The following is an 18,643-nucleotide window of genomic DNA, read 5'->3' as shown; positions in this document are numbered from 1 at the left end:
CTCGGCTGTCACACGGAGGTCGCGCAGAAAATAGTTCGTGTGTCGAGTCACCGCCGTGGGTTGTCGAACATCTTCTGATGTCTTGACCACCGGTGCACGGATCACTCGCTCTCTCACACACACACACAGACACATCTGTCGATGCATGACCACACACTCTCTCACACAACTGTCGCTGCATGGCACACAGTCGCACACACAACTGTCGCATCATGACCACGCACTCACACACACATACACACAACTGTCGCTGCATGGCCACACACACACACCGATCGTTCAAAGCCAGCTCTCCCACCAGGGAATCTCTCTGTAACCTGGAAGACCAGCAGCCAATCGCCAGCCGCGGAACTCTTTCTCGATGGCGGCAGCTCCGACGCGCGCGCGACAGTCGCGAAGAATGTGGAAGAGATGTGCGTGCTGACAGAAGGCCGCGCGCTGTCACCGCGCCAAGCAAGCGCCCTGCACCCGCCTCCCCCTCCCTCAGTCTCTCGCTCTCTCACCAACGCCTCTCCTTCTCTCTCACACCCACACTCGCACGGACCTCGCACACACGCACGTCCACAGACCCACACACACACACAGCTGCTGGCGGCCGCGCTCCGCCTCGCCTCTTTATGCAGAGAGCGGCCAAGATGGCGGGTCCCTCTCTGTCAGTGCTGAGAGCGCCGCCGAACATTTCGGACTACCCCGGGTCCCGGAGACCGTGCGGCTCTCTCCAGTGTGTTGCCAGCCACCCGAATCGTGTGTTTTTCATGTGGTGGTTCTTCTTGCTCGTTTTCCTCGCCGGCCACGACCGCCAGGCAGTGATGGCGGCCGTCCCCGACACCAGTGGTCTGTGTGTGTTGAAGGGACGCATTTACACGGAGCGACTGTGGTACGGCTACCTCCTCGACAAGGCCTTCCAGCGCGACTACGCCAAGATACAGTACCAGATCTCCTACCCCGTCAAGGAATGCTGCACCAGCCTGCTCATCTACTACGACGACCAGATCAAGGGGTTGACTCAGGACATGAGCTGCGAGGATCGGGAAGGGGTGCTGCCCAACAACAACAACCAGATCATCCCCCTCCACACCCACAACCGCACGGTGGGTTGCTCGGTGTGGAACGAGACAGGTGAGCCGTATTATGTTTGTGTGGGCGAGCGCATCTTCAGGTCCAGCGGACCTCGCACCTGGTACTTCGCGCTCAGTCGCTGCCAGGCCACCTCCCCTCTCACCCTCACCTATGCGTTCAACGTGTCTGGTTACTATGGCGACTGCGAAGAGGACCCGTTGGTCCGGACCTACATCCCTCCTTCCCCGAAGGCCGACAACGACGTGTACGTGTCGGTGGCGCTGGGGATCGTGGCGGGGCTGGCCCTCATCGCCACCGCCGTCTTCTTCGTCTTGTGGCTGGTGGCTCGGCGGCGGGCGGCCAACAGCAAAGGCAGTAGCGTGACGTCATCGCAGGCCACCATGACGCAAGACGACATCTTCTACGTCAACCCGTCGCTGAGCGACCGGGAGCAGGGCGCCGAGTACAACAGCCAAGCCAGCTCTGAGAATTACTACGAGGTCATCCCGGAGCGGCGGAGCTACGAGAGCATCAACCCCCACTTGCTGGCCGCCGGGCCCGGGGGGGTCGGAATGGCGGCGGGGGCCGGGCACCACCCCCTGGCCCACCCGCACCCACACGCCCTCAACAGCCACCTGCACCCGGCCCACGCGCATGTGCATGTGGCGGCCCACCCCAGGCAGGTGCATCTGCACCCTGCCCACCACAACACCCACGTCAAGGAGTCGGCCTTCCATCGCCCGCATCCTCCCACCCAGGCCATGGGCTACGTCTTCGACGACTATCCCCCACCCCCCTACCAGCCCCCACGACTGGCCGGCTCCGCGCGCCACCACACCCTGCACCACCCCACCCCACATCACCACCACACCCTCTCCCTGCCCACCTCCACTCGCCCTCGGCCCGCCCTCATCAACCTGACGCAGGCCGGTGGCCTCGGCTTCCCCCCGGTCCTGCCCCCCGCCCCCGCTGGGATCAACAACAACACCTCTAGCAGTAACAACAACAACGGCAACAACAGCAACAACAACATCAGCGCCGCGGGCACCCTCCTGTCGACGGCCGCGGGCGGCGCCGGCTCCCCTCTCACCCTGCAGGGGGAGACTAGTGCGTGACTAGCCGCACGGAGGAAGGAGAATAAAGTTCGCATCAAGACCACGGAAGTTTGATGACGTCACCATTGGTTTGCACGTCACGGTGACAAACGTCAGCGAGCAGGTTGGAAGCCACTGACGTCACTTTGAGAACGTGTGGGTCGACGTGTGGAGGTGGAACGGGTATGGTTAACACCCTGGGAAACAAAAGATGAGAGAAAGAGAGCGAGCTAGAGAGAGAGAAAGAGGCAGATGATGATGATGATGATGACGACGACCTGGCGGTCGAGTCCGTTTTGCTGTACTACGTCACTTCCTACAGACGTGACATGCGTGGTATTGTGGCGTGACGTGGCTTATTTGCTGGCATGTCTCTCAGCTTTTGTGTTTTCGCTCAGTGATCGCAGTTGTTGTACACATTTGCATTTGTGAAATAATGGCAGACTCAAAGATGGCGGGAGCAGAATGTGGGAGAGAACGAGATTTCCGAAACATTTTTTTTTTTCAAAAAAAAAAATCGTTTCTTTTTCACGTCTGACTCTTTGGTTTGTGAACTGTGAATACAACAAGATGTGCTTTCGTGTTGTGGCATATTTTTTTCCCTTCCTGTCCACCCAACCAAACCTCCTTCCTCCGCCATTGATTTTGATAATTAAGGTAGATAGCCAGTCTGATTTAAGTGCCGGGTGGACAAATCTGGAAATTTCCTCGTGAAGCTAGATATCTCGTCATGTGACTTGACTCTTTGTGACGAAGTGACCAAACGTTGGATTTAGTCCCTGATGTTGACCCCGTCACTCCTAGTCGGGGTCATGACTGTTATAAGCTCCACCGGAGTCGGATTACACTCGTATCTGGGAGAGAGTCTGATAATGTATCAGCGTCTGCAATATTGTACTTACTGTACTTAGCTCTCCCACTGATTGTCCACACGTTGCCCAGCTGCTTGGTGTGATTGTCTGTGTGTCTGTCTGTGTGTGAGTGTGTTGACCAGTGGTCACTGAAGACGAGCAGTCAGTGCTCTCCCAGCCCCGCTTGTCCTCCAACCTTTGCTGTACCTCTCTCTGTGTGTACACCCGCCTGTTGTCTTCATGTTTACCTGTGGTTACCTGTGAGGTCTACGTGTCAGCGACCAAGACGCCTTCCTTTTGTCACGAGCCCTGATCAATCATTTCATCGCTCCAAACGTCACGACACCGACGTGACAAAAGCAAGTCGCCAACCTCCTCTCCTTGCTTGCCCCTCGTTGACAAACAGACAGCAGGTTAGGGACGGGAGGATACGTGAAGGACCCCACGCACCCCGAGAGTCGTGACGGAGGAAGAGGAGGGAGGAGGAGGAGGAGGAGAAAGACCTTCACAGACATGCCCCTCAAACAAGCTGACCCATCAGTCGCCTCCTAAACTGCTTTGTGAACTCCTCCACAAAACTATTTCTCCCTCAGGTGGAGACTACCTGTGCAATGCCAACAATTCACAAAGACTGATGCGCCCTCTGTTGGTGTCGACGTGCTTTTTATTTTTCTTCTTTTTGTCAGAGGTCTGTGCTGTTGTTGCTGGACTCGGTGGCTGACCACACACCGTGTCGGCTCAGACCTTTGTCTAACCGTCACCTGTCGACCACTTGTTGGGAGCAGCACGTACGAAGGTCAGCGAACCATAAAATCTCCCCCCCTTACCCCCCATCTTCCCTTTCATCTTATCACATTGCTCAAACATGAAGCCGGACACTGTAGGTAACTCCCGACACGAGAGCTACAACTGCGACAAAGGCATCCTTCTCACTCCATCATTGTCGACGACGGCGGCTGTGTACAGCAAGAGGAGAGAGAGAGAGAAAGAACTTCAGAGCTGGGAGGCTGGTATTGTGGGAGGACCTTGTTCCAGAATAGGTCATCGATTTTCTGCAGAGACCATTCTTCTCTCATCACCATCTCCCATCTCCAGCTGGACTTCAGCGGCCATTCTGCTTCAAAAGAAGGAGAGAGAGAGAGAAAGAGGGACTGGGTCACGTGATTTATAACAATGCATGTCTGCTTTGTGTGCATGTGACATAGTTTGGCGCCATACTTGTGTAAACTAGCTGCTGTCGGACTTTCCAGTGTACCACCACTTGTAACTGTACTCGACTTTGATAACTGCACTAGATCAACTCTGAGTACGTGTACCCACAGGTGCACACGAGTGTACAGCGTAAAAACCCACCTCCTACCCACACCACCACCACCACCACCACCACCACCCTCTTCCCTAACATTTTTGACAGATGACTCTTTACCTGGCTGACACCACGTGGAAAGTGACTACAGTTCTCTATGATTCATTGGATCGGAGGTGAAGTGTGGCTGCGCACAAACCTTTTGACATCTACACGAGATCAAAGAGCGCCGCCAGAGGTAACCTGTGCGCGTGGAGTCACCTCCAGTCTTATCTCCAGCATCCGAGCAGTGTAGTAGGAGGCAGTGCCCGACACCTGACTCCACTTGGCGAAGGTGCAGATAAGGAGTGACAAGCTTGTCTGGAGAACACAATGGAGGAAGTAATTTAGAGTTATTTATCGGAGTTGTTTGTTTAGGACCAGCGTGCTCAGACACCGTGAAGGACTCTATCGTCATTACTGGTTTAACAGCACTGTAGGTGTGGCTGTGTCAGGTATTCACTCACCTGTACACCCATCACTAACATCAGGAAACTTGTCCTGCCATTGACCTGAGCTTCGATAGACTAGTGTAGTGAGGACACGCTTGGCTGAGCAAACATTACAGCCTGAGGGAGGGTGGGGATGGGAAGGAGGAGACATCTTGTACAGAGCTTGTGTGTATCTGTGTTGCCATGCCGCTTGTGAAGAACTAAGTTGTCACAGGTGAGTGCACATTCTACGGCAATAGTCAGAAAGGTTAGTTAGACTTGAGGTCCCCCTCCACTTGTCTGTTCTTTGTGTCTCGCGCTTCTGTGGTGTTTGGTCAGTTGTGATTTTTTTTTTTTCCACATGTCAGAACTTGATTGATGTATCACGCTTTGATGTTTAACGTCGGCAAAGCTGTCTGAAGGTAAAGTTGATTGATTTTGAAGCATCAAGAGATTGTGATTTTGATGATTGAGGATGGTTGTGTGAAAGAAAGATCTTTTGAAGATATGTTTTCCACACTAACATGCATGCGTTCGAGCACACACACACAAACAAACAAACAAAAGGTGGTTTTATGTTTATCTGGATTTTCGAGGCTTACATCCGTTAGTCTGAACTGATGATGTTGTTGAAAAGACTTGAGACCAATATACTGGATGGACTGAGTGTCACACAACTCAGACTCTGCATTATTGAGCAGCGCTGATTGTCGCTCACTGCGGCGCGTGCGTTGTTGGGGGGAGCAGGCGCGCGTCACATTGGTGCGTGTGTGTGTGTGTTCCTCCCAGAGCTGGCGCTGCAGCTCGCATCGCGTAAAGCGGCCTCTCTTCCTCCCCTCCTCTCCTCCCGTTTGCACCGCACGGAATGACCGAGAGAATTTGGCGTCTGCTCTTCCGAGCGTGAGCATTTCTTTGCACGGCCGGCATAATTACTGTCTCCCCCCTCGCCCCCGGTCCCCTCTCCTCCTGCCATCGATCGCGCAGCGAAACCATGGACGACGGACGCCCTCCGTGCAACAATGGTCGGTCGGTCTGACGGTCGGTCGGACGGACGGTCGGTCGGTCGTCCACGAGAAATGCGAAGGTCGCACGAGCGGGTGGCCCAGGGACTGTGACTTGCCGCGGAGGGTTTCGTCGTGCGTGCGTGCGCGACCGCGCGAGCGTGCAGCAAGCACACCAACACGGCAGCTGCATGGACAAGCGGCAGAGCTGGCGATGGAGAGGGTTCGGGGGAAGTACCTGAGGAAGGGAGGGGAATATGAGAAGGGGGGAGTCTCGGAAGGAGGGGAATATTAGAGGGCTTAGCAAGCCATTTGGAACTGTAATTAGTTTGCTGCTCGGCTAATCCGTTGATGGCCAGGGGGTCGCGCTTGTGCAGAGGACGCGTTGGACTGGGGTCTGGGAGGAACCCCCGTGCAGGGGCATTCGGGTCACGATGCTGTCTCGCTTGTTTTTCCTCCCGATCGACATGGCGCAAAGCGCAGCGGAAGTCTCGCGAGATCGAACGAGCTGGGCCTGATCGAAGCCGCGCATAAGTGACTGGCGATCCCCACCCCTCCCTTTACAAGTCCACAGAGAAGTGTAACGAAGAGATTGATGCTTTCGATGGTTTTTTTCTTTCTGTGATAGCATCATCTTCTGTCTTCTGTTAAAATGTTGCAGATTGCAACGAAAGCTGAATCGCTGGTGGATGATGAGCGCGGGTGGTTGTTTGTAAGTTCATGACAGGAGATTCCAGGCTCAGCAACTGTACACTTCGTTACTTGGTATTTGTAGACATCACTGTTTCCACAAGTGCTTGAACTTCAATGTTCAAGGGACACTTACACAGAGTGGGGGAGAAGGGGAGGGAAAGACAACTTTCTGCCAACAATATTCCCAAAGAACACTACTTTAAAACCACAATTTATTCATTCCGACATTTCGAAACAAAATGGCCGAGACGTGTGTAGGTGCGGTAAGAGATAATAATCAGCTCAAAAGGTTTCACCTTCATGACTGGATTTTTCAAAATACCTTCCTCGTGATATATTGCATTTTTTAATTGACTTATTTGAATTCGAAGATAACAAATTGTCCTACAGAAGCTGGTACTTGATAAAATAAAAATCTATTAACTCTCCCTTCTGCTGACATGTTTTGTAGCAAACATTTAATTATCTTTTTCACATCAGACTTTTAAATAAACCAGTGTCAGCCCAGTGGACTTGATTTGTTCACGTTTTAAACGGTCCGCACCTTATCAGGAGGACTTCAGTGAAGTCGGATAGCTTAATTAACTATACATACCCTCGTCTGTCAGACAACCCTGACTTTGTGGACACACTGATAGTGTCTGTGAGTGAAAGAAAAGGAATGTTCGTAAAGCCTCGGTCACACCTGACTGGTCAGGGAGTCGAGGGCCAACAGGACAGATCAGGTGTCAGAAGCAGCGGCGAGGTAATGTTTCGGGCGGATAACCGGGTGGCTATAGAAGCTAATGGACAATTATTCTCAGGACTGCCGGTACCCGGTAATGACTCGGCGTCTGACGCAGTCTTTTGTTGAGCTGCACGCGGTGCTCTCTCTTATCTACCCCTCCCCTTCCTTTCTCCACCCCACCCACACACAAGACTTGTCAACCTGAACCCAGGCTACTAATACGTCTGTCCCCGAGTCCCCCAGGAGTGGAGCCCGATGCAGTTACCTGTTCTTTGTAGACCTGCCTGTCCATGACAGACCGAGTTACCCGACTCCACCCGCTTGCAGCTTTGATGGTTGTCGCTGGTCGCGAGCTACCCACCCTAAGTCCCCTGTCACCGAGGGGGGATATTGAGAAGGTACAACCCCACCCTTGGTGTTTCTCTCCCAGCTCCTGCCTCCCATCTTTAGCCCTCTCTCCAGTCCCTCTTTCTTTCCTTCCGGCTGGCAGTGGTCCTCGAGCTCAGTGCCTTGCTACTCGCCGGTGTTAGTGTTAGACACTGTGGCGGCCACAGGCAGGTGCACAGGCGTCTGCAGGCGCTCAGCTAACGGTTCCCACACAGGATGGAGGGGGATGGAGGAAGGGGATGGAGGCAATGGCGGCATTAAACGTATCATTTTTCCTCCCACCCTTTTCTCTCCAGAAACTCAGACACAGCACAGTTCTCTCAGCACAAATGACTCAGAAAAAAATTATCAAACTTACTTTTTTTTAATCTTCCTCTAAGGTATGTGTTTATAAATGACAACATCTCAACCCTGCCGCAGTATCCTCTCAGACACAAGCGTTGTCTGTGGTTTGTAGTTCGCGAACAATTCCAGTTATGTAACGCTTCAGGCTGCTTTCCCGAGCTTTTTTATCATCCTTTTGAAATTTTATAAAAGGAATAGTTAAAAGAATAAAAAAAAATCAACTAAATTTCAGCGGTTTTTGCTGGGGAATATCTCTGAAATCTGATACCTTCGCAGATTAAAAGTCTGGCAGGAAGATATGTGGACTTTCATTCTCTCCATGGTCTGGTGAGCACGCGTTCAATTCTCAGCGGCGATAGTTTAAACAAAATGGAGGGAGCCTCATCCTCCGCATACCAAGTGCAGTATGGGACACGCAGAAGCCAATACAACATCAGGGGCAGCAGGGAAATCTTGATTGTCGCTGGAACACCCAGGGAGCCGAGGCCACTGTCTGGGGTTTCCGTCAGACAGGATCCTCTTACAGGCCGGTCACAAATAACTGTCACCCATTGCCACCTCTCCTCCGCCTGGCAAGTCGCGCCTGTCTCCATCCACCGCCTGTGTGGGAGGTAGACAGGTGGACATCAAAGTCGGGAATTAAAACCTTTCCCTCCCATTGACTTCCGGTAACAAAGGTATGCACACACATGCCTCACCGAGCTCTCTTTCTCTATTCCATCCCAAACTACACCACCACCGAAGAAGGAAAATAATTTTTAAGCTAATAAATATTTTAATTCTTTGGGGGTGGGAATCTTGTCATTTTCAAAACTTTAAAATACATTATTTGCTTTGATTAGAAAATTGCTGTCTTGTAAAGATCACTACGAAATAGTTTGGGAAGAAAGGAATGTTTTTATTTACTTTTTTCAGTTATTTGTATTTACTTCGGCCCATCGTCTACACGAGGAGTTTTAATTCGTGTTGTTCACATGAAACTGAGGAATAATTCGAGTATGAAAGTGTCTCTCCTATCCTTATACACCAAACTTTTCAGTCTCATTATTATTTTCCAGTTGGGGACCCCCAGCCCTATCCTCGCTGCTGCTTTTTTTTTTTTTTTAAAGGTGCGTTAGTTGAAAAACTGTTTTCACTCGAGGGGCGACCGCGCATTTGATGGAGTGTCCCTGACTGGCCATTGTTTACAATGCGAAGCATTTGTTTATGAAGGCATCTCGGCGGGATAGGGGCACTTGGCTGTTTCCGGTGGTGTTGTGGTCCCTGTCTTATCTCAGGGGGAGAGAGTTCGGGACAGGCCTCGTGTAGTGGACACAGTTCTCTCCCTTTCCCATACCACGTCAACAGAATGACTTGTGGGAGTCAGTCACTTTAGCTCCATATTTAGTGACGTTCGCGAAAAGCCGCACGTACTGTAGCCTACGTGACAGCCCCGTATTTATGACGTTGACGTCACTCAAGCTGATGTTGTGATGACGTCACGCCTGAATAAGCTTCTTGCGATCGTCCCACGGTCTCCAAGAGCCGAGTGGTGATCAGGTCAGCCCACGACCTTGCGGTGTGACGCTCGGTTGCTGATTGCGTGTTCAATGGCCACGTGATCTCGTTACGTAGAAGTCTCGTGTATCGAGGCTGTGTGTGGGTCGTTAGACTGTATATGTACACCGGCTGGTGTGCGTGTCGTCAGTCAAGGACAGCAATGTTCCGGCCTGACGACTCCACCGACTGTGCAGCTGTGACATCACACGCAAAGGAATAACGTATTGGGAGGTGAAATACATTTGGGGCATGTTACGTGTCCTAGAAACGGCATGTAGAAGGGCGGACAACTACTCTTCTTTTTTTAAAAAAAAAAACCAAAAAACAACATCCTTGTAATTCCTGTTTCTATCATAGCTGAGTGTGAAGTGAGGCGGGAGGAGGGTTAGTCGCAGGCCTGAGTCTTGAACTAGTGACCTTCTGATCCGCACTACCCGCCTCGCCTCCACGCAAGAAAAAAAAGTCAGTTGTGCGGGTGCCATTCAAAAAATGAAAGAGTGCAGTTATTTTGCAAGCTGCCTTTCCACCGAGTTGCCCTTTATCTATTAATCTTTTTTTAACCTTACCCTTGGTTCTCCCCGTCTTGTGCAGATGACAAATTGCTTTTAGTCTCGCAGTGTACATGGCGTACCGCTCAGTTCGGTTGGCGGTCCAAAAACAGAAAATCTGGCTGTTCAAGAGTCGGGCATTGAGAACAGTTGTGATATTACGGATGAGATGGAGGGAAGGGTTGTCGAGGTCGGTCGATACCAACGCCGTTTCTGTCTGTGATTATCGAACTCCTTGTCCTCAGTGACACGGTGCTCCCTTGCTCATCGACTGCGACTGTCCTTTGTACATCCCGGGTGCGCTCAAACACAAGCTTCGCCTTTGCTTAGCGACGCCCCCTTCCCCACCATCCCACCCCACCTTCACTCGCCCTCGCCACTGAACCACAGCTACGTCACAGCCAGTGCCGAGCTCTCAGACCGTCTTTGATCCGAGATACCCGTCAAAGTGACATGCCCATATTTTGTGATCACAAACACAGCCAAGTCTCTTAATCTCCAGGAACCGCCACACAGGCTTTTGTGTCAATGCCTTTTCTAATTTCCATTTTCTAGTTTAGAAGCCACCCGAAGTCAGGATCAGGCTTGAGATTTAATTTAAGCGCATTTGTAGGCTTTATCCCAGCACCAACGGTCTCAATAGACTCAGTATTTTACATACAGACCACGAACATCTAACTTTTCAGGGTAGGCATCAAATACAACCTCGTGAACCTTCGAGACCGTTCTTGGCCGACCGTTTTTATCTGTCGTCTGCCGAACCGTCACATCTCAGAAGTGGTTCAAAGTGTAAATGTTCTGAACGGTTTGCCCCCAGACTGATGCTTTCTCAAACTTTTGACATTAACAAGCAGCTCTGCCAAACTTTAAATTATCGGCGACTTTTCTCCGGTTAAAAATGACATTAAACGGCATCTCAAACACCATGTGGGACTGTGGGATATGTTTTCTGTAAGTCGTTAGCCGAGACACATTCGGGATGCCCGCCACCTGTCGTGGGTTAGGGTGTAAAGGGCAGAAAAAGGGGGAGTGAGCTGTCGGGCCCCCATAAAAAAAAAAACCATGCAAAGTCGCAACCCAACCCAGCCCCTCACACCCGTCGTCCTCCTCCCGCCAGTGAGATTGGTTTCTTACTTACAGTCCCTCCCCACGGCCACACGTTGGACAGATCGTGTTGTCAGCGGAAGGAAACCATCCCTTCCCGACATCCACACTTGCCACAGCCAGAGGTTCACAGAGGGTCTGTGACAGTGGCTTAGGGTTGGCAGTGTTTATGAGCACAATTTCCCCACCCACCCACTTCTGTACCCCGTGACCCACCCTTCCATCCACCAACCTTCCGACAACTACCTCCGGGTCCGGAGTTTTTTCTTCCCCCTCCGTTATCGCAGCAGCCGGCGACATGAAACAGGTTAACAACCTCCGCCCTCCAGAAACAACGGGTCGACAGCGGAACTCGACTTGGAGGGCGTGCAGTCATCTCCCTTTCTCATTCTCTCCCCAACACTGCCTCCGGCAACGCAACCCTTCTCAGGTCTCCCATATGTTATCAGAAATAAAAAGAGGCGTGTGACAGACAACGGAACAGAACATGAGAATTGTGAGGTACTTTGGTTCATATTTTGTCTTGGAGAATTTTTTTTAACAGGATGTCCGCAAGGGACGTTCTCTGGGTACCGTAGTTAACTCTTTTATTACCCAGTTTCTGTCGTATTGCGGAGTTATCTCTCGATGAAAACACCTTTTTATGTTTTTTAAAAATCCACTAACCAGACTCAAAACAGAAGGAGGGAAAAATCCCCTTACCCCTAAATTTGTAAGTAGTGTTCACTCATGCACGACTGATGTTGGGTCGTGAAGTCCTGTTCTTGACTGAACTGGTTGGTGTCCAGACTGCCAGATGACGATGTTGTCCTGTTGTCTCTCTGCCAGTCTTCACAATTCCCAGTACCCGTCTTCTTAGCTGCTGACCACCTCTTTGATTCGGGTGCCCGCATGTGTTCTCAGTGCCGACATGTGTTCTCTGTGTCCACTCTCGTCGGAACGGAAGCTGATTGTCCCCCCCTCACCATTGTTGTCTCCAGTGTTTGTTCACGGACCGGCATTTAGACCCTGACCGTGTTATACCTACCATGGACCTCAGCGCGTTCTACCACTGGCTGCCATGCAGACCTTCACCTCCGCCTTGTCCGAGTCACTGGCCAGAGTGCCAAACACCATGTTGTTGTCCTTCTCTGGACCTTACAAAGCTGTTTTTATATGTGATCCTCACACAACACTGTTTCCATGTGTAGACTCTAACAATGATATACCATTGGCCGGGATTTGGACCTTCACATTGTCACATATTGGTGGTCATCATCTGGACCACAGTGTCATAATTATTTTTATTTTATCTCAGTGTAATGTATGACCTATAGTGAGACATTGTTAAGTTTGTATTTTACCTTCCCTTAATTCAAGCATACTTTGTTTTGTAGGAATGAGAAGTTCCACCCAGTCACGAAAAACTAATTATATCATCAAGAAGATTATGTTGTCTCATGGATTTTCTTTTCTTTGAAAGGAGAGGCGACCTGACAGTATTTGTTTTCCAGCACTGACAGTATTCTTGTTGGGTGAGATGTGAGGAATGTCAAGTCCACCCCATTGTGGACATAAATCGTTCTATCAAGAGCGAAGATGGTGTTGTCTCTTGGATCGTTATTACATGATTATTACATTCAGTTGTAGCCAACACTGCAGTCTGTGTGACGTGCAGCACGTGCACTGAGTAACGGCCGCGTGACGTCCTCGTACTGACGTGTATTCTCATCGGTTGGTAGTTATCGCTTTTTTGCGTGCGTGTCTGTGTGTACAACAGGTGAGACATGGGAAGAGGCTGTCGGGAATGCCTCATCGTGTCTGTCCACCGCCTACACGTGTCTGCTTTGTAGTCTGCGCCCACCTGAATTCTCGTCACCGACTTCCATTGTTTTTCTCCAGCAGGTGTTAATGACGTTAGCGACCTTTTCACCCGCACTCTTCACTGAAAGGAATAACTCCTTTTCTTTTCAAACACATCAATTTTTTGTTCATTGTTGGTATGTAGTTCCAACAAAAAGACTTGGAATATTCATATTAATCTGTTTAAATATTTGTTATTGTTTTTCCGTTTTTGTGCCTTTTTTTTCCTTTGAAGACAGTTTATGTTAATATATTGTTAAAATGTGAAAACACTTTAAAAGCCGGGTACAGAGCGTGGGCAAGTGGAATATCATGATCATTCGAAAGACGAAGAATTGGAAACGAGCATTAAGGTTTTTAATGAGCAGATAAAGGTATACACAAGTGTGTTCATATCTAGCATCTATAGCCCGTGTGTGTGCTAAGAAGGTGATTCACAATCCCAATGGACAAACTAAAAGATCACGAGAGCATTTCCCGTCGTTTGAGGAATATAAATGTTTTGGTTGCCACGGCGACCGCTGGTCCATGTTTCAGTCCGCAAGCTGTTGGCGCATTCCGTCTCTTGCAGTCGAAGCATTTGGTTGACCCCAGCCCCAGAGCTGTTGCTTGATGAACGACTTAGCGACGGACACTATCGACTGGTGCCAGCTTTTTATCACCTCCATTCTTCTGATTATTAAATACCAGCGAGTAATGAGGCACAGTCCTACCACACATACCCGACCTCAGTAAAATTAATAACCTCGCAAGATGTCGCCCGAGACGACACGCGCACGCGCGACCTTTTGTGTTTTACGATTATAACCTTCTTTGCATATGTTATGGGACTTAGATCATGGCACAGACACAATCAATGTAAAAAAATATATATATATATTATCGCCATGTCTGTAGTCGATTGCCACCTGGTGTTACAGCTGGAACTGGAAGAAATTCAAGGTGTGTGAGATTTTCACCATGTGCAAAGTCGAAGTGAAAGAAAAAGAAGTGCAGTGCTGTCTGTTGAAAATTTTTAGATAAAAGTGTTTTCAAACAATTGGGAAGGGCCAGTAACTAGCTTTCATAAAAATTTAAACCTTTATCCTGTAAGAAATTACGTCCAGGTGAGTTATTTGTTTCCTGATGAGAGGAAAAAAGGGAATGTGCAGGAATATGTTGTCTGGACAGTAATCTGACTAGCGATAACCACAGCTTTGTTTAAGGAGAATTCTGGGAATTTTCAAATATGTTTGCGTGAAACATTTTAAATTGAAGCACTATATCTCATGCCTATAATTATTATTCATTAAATCGTTGGGACTAATGACAACCAAATTTAACCTCGCATTGTCACCAATGTTTACTGTAATCGCGACGTGTGTATTTACACCTGTGTGCTGCCGAGACCTGGCACTATTTTTCCTCTTTTTTTTTTCAGGTTCGTTTCAGTTCCTTTTGCTGACGTCCCGTCTTTGTTCAAGTTTTTTGCTGCTGACGTTCAAGCTTCGGTCGAGTTCTTTGCTGCTGACGTTCCAGCTGCGTTCACCTTCTTTGCTGGTTACGTTCAGGCTTCGAGTTCTTTGTTGGTGACGTCCCAGCTGCGTTCATTGTCTTTTGCTGGTGACGTCCCAGCTTCGTTGATGTTTTTGTTGTTGACGTTTTAGCTTCGTTTAAAGATTTTTGTTTGTTTCACTGACGTTCCAGCTTCGCTCACATTCTTTGCTTCTGACGTTCCAGCTTCCTTTGTGCTGATGTCGCAATTAATTTTTTTTTATTTCTGGACTTGCGACATTTGTCTGGAATATGCCGTACGTCTTGATCAGTTAAAGAAAATAAATAAATAAATCGAACTGAAAAATTTTTTTTCACTTGGCGTCAGAACTGCGACACTGCGTAGCTAGACAGTCGCTCTCTGTCTCCCCAAGTCCCTCACGTGACTCTTGTGGGTAAAGATCAGGAGCAGTTGCATGAAGTGTTCGTACGACAAGAAAGCTATCCATAAATGTTAGTTTATGGAAAAGAATGTACGAGCAGGCGTGCAGCCTGGTCCTTTCACATCCTCTGCTACACAAGCCACACAAATCAGACGATGTCCACCCCGTCATCGTCCAACATGGACAGTCGACAGTTAGTGCAGTCGCCTGCTGTTGTAGTCCATCAGGACAAGAGAGTATACTTTGCTGGTGATGTGCCTTTGGTGACGAGTAGGTTAAGTGGTAGGCGACGAGTACGGAGGCTGAATCGCTGCTGGTCTCCATCTCTGACACAGAGTGCAGTTTCCCGTTTAGTATTATGAACAACAACTCTTCAAGTACATGGGTACCTCGGCAGTCGGACTGCTCCGTGCTCGAACATTTCAGTCCTCGACTAATATTTTAGAGAAAATTTCTTTTTCAGTCCTTGACCACTTCTTGGCACTAGATCATATTTTTAAAACCTGTGTTTTACCACGGTGACACATCCGGGCGAAACATGAGGTAAAGGGTCACTTTACGGAAGATATATCCTGTCGCTGTGTTCCAAATCTCGTGGGTTTTTTTTTAACTTATACATATAGGCATATGATCACCATGGCACCCGAAACATTTCTAGTGCTTTAAGTGAAAGAAAGAGGAAAACATCAGTAACAACAGTGGGTTTTAGAGAAAGGATTTTATTGTCAAGTATGAGAGTGGCATCCGTGTCTGATCAGTATTACATGTTTAAGTTCTTAGTTTTAAACTCATCGTACATTTCAGTGGTAAAATGTTTAACACCAAACCCATCTTTTTACATACATTATAAAAGACTATGAATAATACAAGTCAGCTAGCTATTGGTGGCTGCCAAAACCAATTAAACACATAATAAATAAACACGTGTTCAGCCTTCCACAACGGATTGTGGTCGAATGCCGAGGTACAACTATTTTTTTTCAACATCTGCTACTGCTTATCCATCTACTGATCGAAGTGCTGCTGTTGTTGCTGCTATTATTAGACACACGCACCCACTCACGTAAATACACCGCCAGGCTACGTCTACAGATCTCAGAGTTCATAGTTCAAACAGTTCAGACAGGTCGGGTCCAAGTAGTTCACGAAACAAATGTGTTTGGGAGATTAAAACTGGTTTTAAAAAATACATGTTGATTTATCTACCAATATGGACAAGTGTTTACCTGATTTATAGATATTTGTGTACATAAGCCATGTATTATTTCCCCTGATTCGTTTCTTGACTTGTGTATTTGTCAGTCCGTACTTGGTGCAATACTGGCCGTCAGTGTCAAATACGTGATGTGATGAAGAAGAAAAAAAATACGAAACAATATTTTATGTCGAGAGGCATAAAATTGAGTGCGAAAAAAAAATGCTGGTTGACTATTTTTCATCTGTGCGAGTGTGTAAATCACACAGTCAGCGGTTGCACGTGCCTGTGTTCTCGGCTCTCCGTCATTCCAGACTTGCCGGGCTCGGGGTTCACCCTCGTCTGGTGTTTGTGTCGTCACGGTGCGAGCGCGTGTGGTGTCAGTCTGTTTGACCTTTTCTTATCGATGTCTCCATGAGACTTTGTTGTGAGGCCACTTGCATGAAATAATACCGCCACGTGATCAGTGGTGGGCAACACTACCCTGTGGTTGGCTTCTGAACACGTGCAGAGGTAGACATTCACTTACAACTGTTGGTGTTTGACCAACATCGAGTGTCGGTGATGCTTCTAAGATCTGATTCTTTTGTTTTGATGCATGTAGAAAAATATGGCTTCAAATAATGTCACTCTATTGCCCTCTTCTAACTGGCTTCTTTCCCCTTCCTGTGTCGATTTATACGTCCAGGGACGAAAACAAAAAGGAAAACGACATAGAGGCAGGCAAGCAGTTTCTAGAAGCTGTCCTCAGTAGGTAAACAGTTTGTGAGAGTTGTTTCCGGGAAGGTGAACAATTTCTGAGAGCTGTTCCTCGGAAGGCGAACAGTTTGTGAGAGCTCTCTCCAGGCAAACAGTCTGAGGGGAGAAAAGTAGTTTGTGGGAGGCGTTTCCAGATAAGCCGGCGGCGCAGACTAGGATGTCAAGCGGAAGTAGATGTGTATCTCGGGCTGATACGCCATCTGGCAGAGGACTAAGTTCTCTCCCTTCACTTTATTCCTTCCCTTGCCGTTCTTGTTTTCCCCGGGGTATTAATCATTATTTGCGCAGCAGTCGGATATGTTTATTGGCTGGTGCCGGGGTGGGAGGGAGTGCAAGGGGAGAGAATGCAATCGAACGAACGCATACGAGAGAGTTTTGACCGAGTCAGTGAGCGCACCAACCGTGGAATTATTTTTTAAGTCTCTAAAGCCGAGAGTTTTACTTAATTATTCACAGTATTCCTACGAATGAAGCTGAAGACCGCTAATGACATTCTAAGAAAGGTCCTTAATTACATCTCCCCAATCCCAAGTTTCCCGAAAGAGAAAAGAAGCCTCATCACAACTGTGCGACTATTTAGGGAATACGAACGGAGGCAGTTTAACGACCAGGTTATTTTTTTCTTGTTGTTTTGCTTTGATGGACGTAGAGCCAATCAGACACAAGTGAGGATGTTATTTTTGGGGTGTCCCTGCTATTTCCGTGTCCTTCGCGAGACCTGTTTGGACTACCGGCGGTTATTAAATTCCGAGAGAGAGAGAGAACGCGGGAAAAAGTCAGTGAGAAGATTTAAACACAAATCGATGAAGACTCTCAACGACATATGGGTGTGAAGCGTGTTGCTATATTTGTAACTGCCACCAAGCAGTTCGCGGACGCAGTTACCTCTTAATTTTTTTTTAATTTATTTTATTTTTGTTTGTCCCTTGCCATCCCTACTCCCCAACACCATCCTAGCTCCCCGCTGTTCCGATGTAGAATGTGGTCATGCAGAGATGATCGAGTCCACAGTCTCTGAGTCGCACCGAAAATGGGAACGGGGATGAGGGGGAGTGGAGGTTGAGTTACGGTGGGGGTGAGAAGAACGGGCAGGGATGTAGTTCAGTGGGCGGAGGGAGTAAGGAAGAGGGTGGTCTGGAGAGTGTGTGGACTCCGCACGGTTACAAGACTGAAAAATTTGAGAACTGGGGTCTATTCCATATGAAACCCCTCACCTGCAAGTCAACAATTATTATTTCATTTTTTTCCTATATACCTTCATACCCGACTGACACGTGTAGGCGCGGGTGCGACGCAGCTACTGATGTCGCTGGTGGGAGCCTGAGATGAAGTTTTTAATAATTCTGGAAGGAAGTGGGTGGGTTGGCTTATTTTTTATTTGGAGGGTTTGGGATGAATATCGTTTAAAATGTTTTCCCTGTATTTGTAGATGTACTTCACCTGGAAGTTCTGTGTGGTGACGTCAGCGCTAGCTGGCTTGGTCTGGCGCTGGGTGTCGTGGTGACGTGCTGTTTTGTTTGAGTACATCTAGTGCAGTTCATGCGAACTCTTGTCCAGTACACGCAAACTCAAGCTTTGTATGTCATTGTGCGTAATAAACCTGCATCCACTGCACTTTCTCGTCTTCATAACGTGTATTTTGTGTATGTGTGCGTTTGCGCGCGTGTGTGAGTGACTGAGTGCAGGAGAATAAGATGAAAGTGTCTGCTGGCGTGGGAGTGTGAAGTGCACAAGTGTTTGGATTACAAAAACGTGTGTAAGTGTCATATCACATCACGTCACGTCAGATGGATCGATGGAAACCCGA

General features: G+C 48.7%; 1 protein-coding gene across 1 annotated transcript; it reads left to right on the top strand.

Moving 5' to 3' along the window:
* The first annotated feature begins 366 nt into the window (after nt 1-366).
* On the top strand, nt 367-18,450 carry LOC112557468. Its single transcript, XM_025227345.1, has one exon. It carries the CDS (start codon nt 618-620, stop codon nt 2,172-2,174), a length of 1,557 nt encoding a protein of 518 aa, XP_025083130.1. The 5' UTR covers nt 367-617; the 3' UTR covers nt 2,175-18,450.
* Nucleotides 18,451-18,643: the final 193 nt, after the last annotated feature.

This window comes from Pomacea canaliculata, linkage group LG2 (assembly GCF_003073045.1).
Source record: "Pomacea canaliculata isolate SZHN2017 linkage group LG2, ASM307304v1, whole genome shotgun sequence".
In the NCBI taxonomy this organism is placed as follows: domain Eukaryota; kingdom Metazoa; phylum Mollusca; class Gastropoda; order Architaenioglossa; family Ampullariidae; genus Pomacea; species Pomacea canaliculata.
This window is presented reverse-complemented; position numbering and strand designations above follow the sequence as displayed.